This window comes from Sebastes umbrosus, chromosome 5 (genome assembly GCF_015220745.1).
Source record: "Sebastes umbrosus isolate fSebUmb1 chromosome 5, fSebUmb1.pri, whole genome shotgun sequence".
NCBI classification, from domain to species: Eukaryota; Metazoa; Chordata; class Actinopteri; order Perciformes; family Sebastidae; genus Sebastes; species Sebastes umbrosus.
Genome location: NC_051273.1, coordinates 25,876,410 through 25,888,206, shown reverse-complemented (window position 1 = coordinate 25,888,206; position 11,797 = coordinate 25,876,410). Strand labels below are relative to the sequence as shown.

At 36.8% G+C, this 11,797-nt stretch overlaps 1 protein-coding gene across 1 annotated transcript in view; it reads left to right on the top strand.

Annotated features, from left to right (window-relative positions):
• Nucleotides 1–1,430: 1,430 nt before the first annotated feature.
• Nucleotides 1,431–11,797, top strand: part of sh3rf1 (SH3 domain containing ring finger 1) — a 64,738-nt gene continuing 54,371 nt past the window's right edge. Inside the window, exons 1-2 of the mRNA XM_037770079.1 lie at nt 1,431–1,817; nt 5,053–5,564. Coding sequence (XP_037626007.1) covers nt 5,184–5,564 — 381 coding nt within the window. The 5' untranslated portion in view covers nt 1,431–1,817; nt 5,053–5,183. The remainder of the gene's footprint in view (nt 1,818–5,052; nt 5,565–11,797) is intronic.

The window sequence follows — 11,797 nt, the reverse complement described above, 5'->3', positions numbered from 1 at the left end:
AACTGTTTGTGTGCATGTATGAAAGCGCGTAGTGTACGTGTGTCATATATTCATACATGAATAACTGTGACCAAAGGAATGTGTAGGTATGTCTGAGGAGGAGGAGGAGAGAGATAATAAATAAATAAATAAATAAATGGCAATAATAATTATGTTGATATGCCACCATAAAACAATACTACTACTATCACTACTAATTATAATAATAATAAGGAAACAATCATCATCATCAACATAATCACCATAAAACTATACCAATACTAATACTAATACTAAAAATGATAAGGAAATAATAATCATCATCATCATAATCACCATAAAACTATACTGCTACTACTACTAATAATAATTATAATCATCATCATCATCATCATCATAAAACAATACTACTACTAATACTACTACTACTACTATTACTACTTATCATAATAATAATAATAATTATAAGGAAATAATAATAATAATCATAAATCAATACTACTACTATTACTACTACTACTACTAATAATAATAATAATAATAATGATAAGGAAATAATAATAATCATCATCATAATCACCATAAAACTAAACTGCTACTACTACTAATAATAATTATAATCATCATCATCATCATAAAACAATACTACTACTGCTACTACTACTACTACTACTACTACTACTACTAATAATAATAATAATAATAATAATAATAATAATAATAATAATAATAATGATAAGGAAATAATAATAATCATCATCATAATCACCATAAAACTAAACTGCTACTACTAATAATAATAATTATAATCATCATCATCATCATCATCATAAAACAATACTACTACTACTACTGCTACTACTACTACTACTAATAATAATAATAATGATAAGGAAATAATAATAATCATCATCATAATCACCATAAAACTATACTACTACTACTAATAATAATAATTATAATAATAATCATAATCATAATCATAATCATAATAATTATAATCATCATCATCATCATAATCACCATAAAACTATACTGCTACTACTACTAATAATAATAATAATAGTAATCATCATCATCACCATAAAACAATACTACTACTACTACTACTAATAATAATAATGTTGATAAATTCAATAACTAGGCTACATAAATAAAATAACAATAAGGGAATAATAATTTACAGTTTTACATTTACATAATAATAATAATATTAATATTAATGATAATAATAATAATAATAATAATAATAATAATTAATAACAAAATAATAATAATAATAATAATAATAATAATAATAATAATAATAATAATAATAATAATAATAATAATAATAATAAAAAAGTAATAATAAATAAGTAGTAGGTCATTTGTTTATGTTGATGTGTCCTTACTACTAACCCTCTCCCATTACAGTTTCCCTCTTTCCCGACTGCCCCTGAACGCCTCATTCCGCCCTCCCCCTCTGTGCTTGTTTCCAGCAGCATTCAGTCACAGAACAGAAGGCAGCGGCTCGTAACCGTCCAGCGTCCTACAGCGCCTAGCGGCGGCTCCACTAGCAGCAGATCCTCTAGCATGGCGCTCGGTGCGGTCGGAGTTCCGTTGTGTCCTTTCTCATGTTAGCTTTTACTACAGTATCTGACAGAAGTACATCTATACTACACGTTGTACCCGTCTGAAGAGACCTCATCTCCGGAGAGAAGAGGAGTATCTAACCGCTGAATCCTCCAGAGAAGAAGCTCTAGTGTTGTTCTCCAACAGCAGCCTGTAAACTAGTAACATTAGCACAAAACTGGGAGATACGAGGCAACAAGAGGAGGAGTCCTGTTCGGGAAGAGGTAAGCTGCATTTAAACTCATTTTTTAAGAGTTAAAGGTGATTTTCTGTCGTCTGAGAAGTTAAAGAAAACATGTTATTAAAAGTACGAATGCTGAAAAAACTTATATTTGTTAAAGAATCTGGCAACCCTTAAAGTGGCAACATTGAAGTATCCCCCCTTTGCAAGCAAATTTACTTACTTACAAAAACTACTACTATAACTGTTATAATGTTTATAAGTTCAACAACTAGGCTACAACAATAAAATAATAATAAGAAGAAAATAATAATTTACATTTACAGTTTTACGTTATGTAAAAATTATAATTATGATTATCATAATAATAATAATAATAATAATCATCATCATCACCATAAAACAATACTACTACTACTACTAGTACTACTACTACTACTACTTCTAATAATAATAATTATATTATAAAGTAAAATAAATAAGTAAATTAATAAATAAATGCCATTACTAATAATAATAATGTTGATAAATTCAATAACTATGCTAAATAAATAAAATAACAATAAGGGAATAATAATTTACATAATAATAATAATAATATTAATAATTATAATAATAATAAGGAAATAATAATAACCATTACCATCATCATCACCATAAAACAATACTACTACTACTGCTAATAATAATAATAATAATAAAAATAACAATAATGATAATAATAATAAAGCTGAGTTTAATGTAATCGAGGACTTATTTTTTAAGAGTTAAAGATGATTTTCTGTCGTCTGAGAAGTTAAAGAAAACATGTTATTAATGCTGAAAAAAAATATATTTGTTAAAGAATCTGGCAACCCTTAAAGTATCCCCCTTTTGCAAGCAAACTTACTTTAAATTAGTAATTGCTCAACAAAAACTACTTTAACTGAGTACTACTGTCAGAAAAAGTTACACAAGCACATTTTTCGTGCTGTTACGTAATATTGACATTTTTTGGGGGAGTAATGTTACACTATAGCAGTGAAAAATGTGTTTTTATATCATTAAAATGTCTTATTGTGATGTTATAAGACAGGTTGCTATAAGCTGGTCTAATAGTAGGATTTTTATTATTAATCACCAGATAAAGTGAGTTGATTACTTCACTTTTTGACACATTTATCTGTTTTTTTATCATTAAAATGTCTTCTAGTGATCTTATAAGACAGTTTGCACCAGGCTGGTTTAATAGTAGTATTTTTATTATTAATCACCAGACAAAGTGAGTTGATTACTTGAGTATTTTTAACACATTTATCTGCATGTTTTCCCTCCTGAAATATAAATCACAGTCTTTCACTGCTGCAGCTTTCTCTCTCTCTTTTGTGGTGATGATGATGATGATGATGATGATGATGATGGAGATGATGATGACTGTACAGGATCACAGTTTAAAGGTGTAATTATCTGCTGTCGAGTAAATAAGATTAACTTTAATCCCTTATTCGTTACTCTAATAACAGCAGTGTTGTCAGCTCACTTTTTATCTGTTTAAAATGTACCTTAAAGGGAGATTTTTCAAGTATTTAATACTCTTATCAACATGGGATTGGGCAAATATGCTGCTTTATGCAAATTTATGTATACATTTATTATTGCAAATCAATTAACAACACAAAACAATGACAGATATTGTCCAGAAACCCTCACAGGTACTGCATTTAGTATAAAAAATATGCTCAAAGCATGGAGCATATATGATTAAAAGTTATTTTTATAAAACGGTCACTATATCCTGACAGTAGTATATGAGACAGGTAATCTGAAAAAAAATCATGTCCCTCTGGTGTCCTCCGGTGCTCCTAACGGCATCTGCAAGATTTCACAGACCGGAGGAAAACAAGCAGTAAGAGCTGATCTGGGGTCTGTCGTCTCTGAGCAGCTGTCAATCACTCGTGAACGCCAATCAAACGGGCAAACTGGGCAGCGCTAATCAAATATGAATCAATATTCTGTTACTGTAATGCCTATTTCTCTTCTCAAATGTTTTCAGAAACATCTTGTAGAGTACTGTTTAGCTGTAAAATGAGAAAGTTTGTCACCCGGCAGCCATGTTGAGATCTTTTGAGGAAATACCAAGCACCGCCCACCAGCCGGAGCACAGCCAATAGGAACGCTCTCTCAATGAAATGACCTTTGATTGGCCTCAAAGCCTTTAAAGGTCAATTAATCTGGAAAACATTATCAGCAGATTAATCGATAATGAAAATAATCGTTAGTTGCAGCCCTAGTGAGAACTGTAGAGCTGCAACAATTAATGGAATAATTGTCAACTATTAAATGAATTGCCAACTATTTTGATAATTAATTAATCGGTTCGAGTAATTTTTTAAGAAAAAAAATCTAATTTCTCTGATTGCAGCTTCTTAAATGTGAATATGTTCTAGTTTCTTTACTCCTCTATGACAGTAAACGGAATATCTTTGAGTTGTGGACAAACACTGATCAACCTTTTTCACTATTTTCTGACATTTTATAGACCAATCGCGATGACAATAAAATAACAATATTATTTTGTTGTTATCGCGATGTCAACTTGCGCAATAAACAAATCGAAAAAGACTGCGATATTGTACTCAGGGATTTTTTGAGTTAGTTTAAAGAGAGTATCAGTAGAAAACTGCACTTTAAAATGTAACTTTCATTCTTTTTTTTTGCTGGTGCATTTAGTTTTCTTTAGTTCAGTATTCAATTTGTTCATTAAAGGATTGTGGAATTAATTTCCTGTCCTTTTATTTTCTTTAATTGAACAAGCAATTTGTTGTATTTTAGCAGAATACTAAATTCAGCAGAAAGGCAGAGCTGAGTACACTTAAATATCTGTTTATTTACCACAAGTAATCTCGTTATCACGATATTCAGCAACGTAATTATTACATATCGCATATTTTCCTCATATCGTGCAGCCCTACAAACAACTAATCGATTAATCAAGAAATAATCGACAATGAAAATAATGGTGAGTTGCAGCGATACTTATTTGTTGTCATGTTGACCAGGAAGAGTAGCTAATCCTAATCCTAATTCATCACTTATAATTATCACAATATTAAATGTGTTGTGACTGTGTCAGTTTGTCAGTGTGACTACTGAAATGCAACATTCCCCAAGCTCAACAGTTGAAGCACAGTTTCAGCCATATGTGATGTCTGTTGTTGTATGCTTACTATGACCTATTTCCCGCATGCACAACAACACTAACAGTTGATTCATTTGCATGTCTTGACCCTGTTCTACAGCTGATGCAGATGCCATGGCCACAGCCGAGGTATGGGCGTAACGTGACAGCGCTGGTCCTGCTTCCAAACAGAAACCTCATCAGCGTCATGTTTTTTCTGCTGAAGTAGCGGCAGAGCACACACGAGAGAGAATGGACGAGTCAGTGTTGTTGGATTTGCTGGAGTGCCCTGTTTGTCTGGAGCGGCTGGACGCCACGGCGAAGGTCCTTCCCTGTCAGCACACCTTCTGCCGCCGATGTCTCCAAGGCATCCTGGGCTCACGCGGAGAGCTGCGCTGCCCGGAGTGCCGGACGTTGGTGGAGTGTGCCGTGGACGAACTCCCCAGCAACATCCTCCTTGTGCGCCTGTTGGACGGCATCAAGCAGAGGCCTCGGAGGGCCGGTCCCGGGGCGGGGGTCTGCACAAATGGTACGTCTGGAGCCGTGGCCAGACCGCACACCAGTGGAACCAGGGACCAGGGCACCCCGGGAGCACAACCCCAGCGAGCTCAGGCTAAGAGCACCCTTGTTCGGGTTAGTGTACACTCACTGTGACTGCACTCGGATCAGTGAGCACGAGTCTGTGTTTCCCATTGTTTGGGTCAAGCTGAAACAAAACAGGGAAAATCTGTGGTGGATTAAAAGCAGCATGTTGCATTACTGGTTCTCTAATCTTTGCTGCGGATTAACTGTTATCATGGTGATCCGAAAGCCAGCCGGTTGACTAGCAGTCCAACATTACTAATGAGTGAGAGCAGTTGATGCTGCTCTCTGTGCTGACTGCAGCCGGGTTTTTTCCCGGTTAGAAGAGTTCTTTCTTAATTGCTGACAGTGCCATATGCCAAAGTCTTCCTTGCACTTGAGATCCGTGCTGTAGTGTAGCTTTTGAATGTACGTGAGAACTGGAGGGCGGGACTACAGGGTGGTTGTTTAATCTGCAGCACTGAGAGGAGTTGTAAAGTATAGTTAGAGGAGCAGAAGAAAGTTGTGAAATGCTGCAGTTTTATTTAAATAGATGAGAGAGAGATGAGCTTTCCAACGCAGAGAAATAGGAAAAAAATACCTTAGATTCCTCTTTCTGTGAGCTTCTGTAAGCCCAAGAAAACACAAGTTGATTTTAGTGTGTCAGTGTTTTTGTCTTAATGGTTATTATGTGGAAACACAGGCGGAGAATTTGCGTGTTTCGCCATTAAACAGGGAGCCATTGTAACTCTACTGTACATTGCCAAATCTGCCTCAAATCTGACCTGCATTATAAGAGTCCTGGCCTGAGGACGTCTACATGTCAGTATGGAGAGGCAAAGTCTCTCCTCTTCCGGTGGACCACCATGGGACCTTATTTCATAAGAAAATATGTACGGTAGTCAACGGAGAGAGACAAATATTTTGTTGATACCGTTTGAATTGCTCCATGCATCACACATATGATGTTTGTCAATTTAAAGGATAATTTTGCAAGTCTCACTTTTGTCGTAGTAACATTTAGTTTAGTGTGAAACCGCTCAGTGAACTACGTCTCTCGTCTCGCACAACATACGTCACCAACACTAGCTAGCTAGCTAACTTATGCTCCACGCACAGATGAAACGTTATTTGACCTGAGGTCTTTTTATCAGCCGGGAAGAGATAGAAGGATCAGACCCCTTGCTGGTGTGAGTTCATCCCGGTAGGAAACACACAGGCATCGTAGCTTCAGAGAGAGAGAGAGACGTGTGTCGTCTTTCTAATTACATTTTTTCACAGTCTGACACAGCCGCAATTCAAACATTGACTACAGTTCATATTTCAAATATTTTCCGAAATAAGTTCCCATGGCGCTCCACCGGAAGGGGCGGGACTTCGCCTCTCTATATAGAGTTATAGTAATGCGCCACCTACTGGCAACAGGAAGTACGCCTTGTGTGACAAACATCATTCGATTTTAATTAAACTTATGTCGTGTCATATACGGCAACATAATGCGTGTTAAGTGCGTGTTCTGTAGCGCCGCATGGTGGACACAGGAAGTAACGTTTGACTCGTGCATGCAGTGTGCGATGGTGACATCAACCAGCGTCTCACCAGTACCCCCGATGTACAGGAAGATGCGAGGGCCCGTTCATCGCTGCTTGCAGATTTACACAATGTTTTGGTGGCATAATAACGTGATTTTTTTAACCTTTACCTCTCACAAAAACTGCTCTTTTTCTTGATATTTAGTCTCTTTTATGTTTTTTTTCATGCTGAATGACATATTTCTAAGAAACTTATGAGCACAACTAAAAATCACACTTATGTGTGAAATGAATGTGCTACTTTCTCTGAGCTGGCCAGACTATTTGGTGTGGGATTATAAAAAAATATATTGTCTCTTGATTATAAAGATTCTTAAAAATGTTTGCTGTAACTATACTAGGTTGATTTCTGTAGTGGATTAGTAATTTTTTTTATGCTCTTTTCATGCTGAATGACTTATTTTTAAATCGGTGCTTTTGTGTGATTCTTTTTGGAGAAACTCAGTTTTTACAGATCTGTTGATTAAATCAACTAATCGATTAGTTGACAAAGTATGTATTAGTCGACTAAGAATTTCCTGTGTCAAGGGCAGCCCTAGAAATAGGAAAAGAATACCTTAAATTCCTCTTTCTATGAGCTTCTGTAAGGAAACATGGGTTCATTTTATCGTTTTGTCCTAATGGTTAAGTATGAAAACACAAGCTGAGGCTAACCGATGTCACCGTTGATTTGGTGCCATTTTTAATGTCATTTATTGAACCTTTACCTCTGCTCTTTATTATTTACACTTCTCTGGGAAAGGTCAATACTCAGTATATAACTGCTGCTTTGTATTAGTTGGAAAAAAAATCCCTCAAAATCACACTTATGTGTGAAATGAATGTGCTACTTTCTCTGAGCTGCCCAGACTATTTGGTGTGGAATTATAATATCAGCACATAACAGAAAAAAAGTAAATCTTGGTACTCTTAATTATCAAGATTCTTATGATCCTTATAGTAGTATTTGTGATGGTGTTGCGCTAACATTATTGTAAATTGAAAATCTGGCTCCAAAAAAATGTGAAGGCAAAAGCATAAAAGTGTAAACCCCTGCGGGCCCCTCGTTGAGCTCCTATGGTCTCCACGTCGGGAGGATAAAGGTAGATGAAAAGATGTCAAGGTCCTGTGTAGAATCACTGGAATGTCAAAGAGCTGATAATGTGTCTGCCGAGCCACGCAGGTACGAAGATCAGAGAAACTCGCTGTAAATCGCTACTGGGGGACCCGCCTCATTTGCTGTAGTATCACTTCAGAGGATTCGTGCTCGTTTCAAAGCTGTTTGTGTGCATTGTTGGAATTTCCCCTCGATTGTGAAAAGCCTGTTTGTTGGAGATAAAGAGGTGGACACTCGAAACGACCACATTATTTCACCTCTGTTGTGGTTATTGAGATTGACAGTAGATTATAATCCCTCAGTGTGTAAGGCGTAGAGGGTTCAATCCTCCCCCATGAACACACAGTAGTGTATGAAGATGTTTTGTCCAGAGGTGATTCTAGGATGCGACCTTTAGTGGGGAACAGCCCCCCGATGAGTATGTGACGTGTAAAGTCCAAGGCGTAGTTTTCACATCAACATTGTCTGGAGGTCGTCTCCCAGGAAATTTTGAGTGTCAAAAACTTAAAGGTCCCATATCGTGCTCATTTTCAGGTTCATACTTGTATTTTGTGTTTCTACTAAAACATGTTTACATGCTGTAATGTTAAAAAACACTTTATTTTCCTCGTACTGTCTGCTTGAATATACCGGAATTGCGCTGCTAGGCAACAGTTTGGGTCCATGTTTACTTCCTGTCAGCTGATGTTAGTTACATACACTGCAACAGGAAATAAACTGGGACACATTTAGAATGTTTACGTTTAAAACTGTGTAATGGTCTAAATATTGTATATTTGTGACATATCAAATGCACAGAAATCCTGACAGCTTGTTTCAAATGCACAATTTTTAAATACGGGCTGTGTGTATTTATCCGTGGATTGAGCGTTTTGATACTTTCACAGTATTTATATATCACTTCAACCTGCTTTATAATATAAAAGACATGAAAATCTCACTTTTTACAATATGGGACCTTTAATTTCCTGCATTCTGGTGAATTTTTATGCATCAATATATGCCTTTTCTGCATCAAGTTATGGTGGAAATGTCTTATTTATGTAAAGGAAAACACAAAATTCAGGTGCCAGATGACATTTCATAATATGAACAAAAATATAAAGGAATATATTGCAGACATTCTATTATTCATGCATATATCTATATCTATTCTAGCTGCGCCATCATGAAAGTCACTACTTTACTGGTGGACTACCAACTTTAAAGGTGCATACCGCCAACTGCTGTACTGGAGTTTGTAACATTAGGACTTTATAAAGAACACTGGATAAGAAACCTGTTTAAATAATAACCTTTGAACCTTTAAAAGTTCACAAAATCGAACGTTAGAGGGCTAATTTGCGTTAATGTGTTATTATTATCGCGTTAAATTTGACAGGCCTAGTATATGTATAAACCACAGACTGTCTACGGTATTAACAATAATGTTTCTTAATGGGCATAATGCTGCCGTATTTATGCCTAGATGACGTTATTTTGAGAGTTGATGGATCAGCTACATCTGATCGAGCAGAACTCCATTCAGAAAACAAGCATTTTTAAAGTTGTTTGCTTGTCGTCTTGCGGAAAGACTTGACAAAGTTTGAATTCAAACTTTTTACAAATCAGCATGATTATGTAGTTATTTCGGCATTTGTTTGATCCGTTTATTGCAATTAAATCAGTTTGTTTTGGATTCATACCGCTGTAGTAAACCAGATTATTTCAGCCCACGTGTGACTTGCTAGAAACAGTGAATACAGCTCAGTGAAACTCACCGAGTGCCGCCGGGCGATGTTGTGGCGGTTTTCTGACGTATCTGGGACTTCCTTTCTAGTTTCATATGATGCCAGGATCTTCACTCTAGCTTTAAAACTGAACCCGCTAGAACCTCTTAAAGACAGTAATGTCAGGTCTCAGAGGGTTTGATAGGTGTGCGTGAGCACCCCTAAAAGGAGTCTAAAATCGCCCCTGGTTTTGTCTGAGTGTGTGAAGTGCATTCAAAAGTCGTTTCCTATTTTCCGTGCATTTCCAGCCATCATGTTATTGACTAACGGCGTCTCTCAAGCCGCCGTCCACTCCTCAGGCATTCAGCTGATGACAGGGAACAAGAAAAGCCATGGCCGTGCAGGTGTAGCGTTTTCAGGACATAAAAAGACAGAGATCAAAGCCGTTGCTGATTGGCCGGTCTGATCTGTGGCCTGTCCTCCATGGGGACTGGACGCTTCACTGCCCTCGGGTGACACCCTCAGTCCCACTTCTTCATTGTTCGTCGTCTGTCCCCCGATTTCTGGGGTACCTCAAAGCTTGTAGCAGCTCCTCTGGTGCCGTCGTGACCCTGTTCAAGCACCTCCAATTCTTCTACAGCTGGGAGGGGGGACGGGGGGGCGGCCTGACAGATGCACAACAGGGTTTTGTTACGGGTTCCCCTCTGATCTCACTGACGGACCGACACGCGTAGAGAAATTGAGAGTGTGGAAGGGTAGCAGCAACAGAAGCTGATGAGTGTTAAGTGAAGGCGTCGGGACCAAAAGGGACAAATGTTTAGCTTTCCTCCCCCCTCCTCCTCCCTCCTCCTCACCATCTCCAGGGTTGCAGCAGTTGTTTGACACTCTGCCGCGGCGTTTCTTTTGACAAGGGAGGAGTGAAAAGGTCTGTGGTTGTCTGGCCCCGTCACTGTGGGGTTGATGACTCACCTCCATGGTGCTGCGTTACATGGATGTTTTGTCTTCCTCTTGCCCTTGTTGACTCATATAACGTAGTATTTTGTTCACACAGATTGAGAACAGATAGCTCGGTGGTATTTTTGCGTGAGAGTGAGTGAGTAAAGCCGTTGGAGCTGTCTGGGAGTCAAAGGTCAGGGGTCAGGAGCCACGGTGGGCGGTCAGGGGTCGGAGTCGGGGAGAAGAATTAGAGAGAGCTTTCTGCGGATATCTTCAATTATCATTGCGGTCCTTGGGAGAGCTGAGACTCAAAATAGTTTCTTTTATGTTCATTTCTGTGTTGTTCAGTTTTAGGGATCTTGTGCATTAACCGCTAGTGTTGTCACAATACCAAAATTCTGACTTCGATATGATACCCTGCCTAAATATCTCGACACCGATACTGAAATGATACCACGACAAAAATCTAAAACATCAGGAAAAGTAATATAAGTTAGGAATAATAGATGGCAGAACATGGAAAAAATTATTATTATTAAAATGATTATTTTTTTAATAATTAAAAATGTTAAAATACATTAATTAAAAAAAATGAAATGGTATTTATTGTGTTCTTTGATAGTTCATTTTATATTTGCATTTATTTTTGATAATGCACACATACATGCATATTATCCCTTTTTATTTCTTATTTATATTTTTCTTATAACTTCTCCATGTTTAGATATATGTTTATTCTAAAATGGAACAACTGTGTTTTCCCCCCTGGGGATCAATAAAGTATTTATTTGTTTCCACTGTTTATTAGTTTTCACATTAAAGAAAAAGAAAAAGACTTTGTATACATAAGTACAGGAAAACATCTTTTTTTTTATAAGGAAACAACAAAGTATTTCTGATTCTGATACCACTTATTAAACAACGTTTAATAAGGATTTTTTTTTGTAAAACAGCGTCCCCGCTGGCACATCA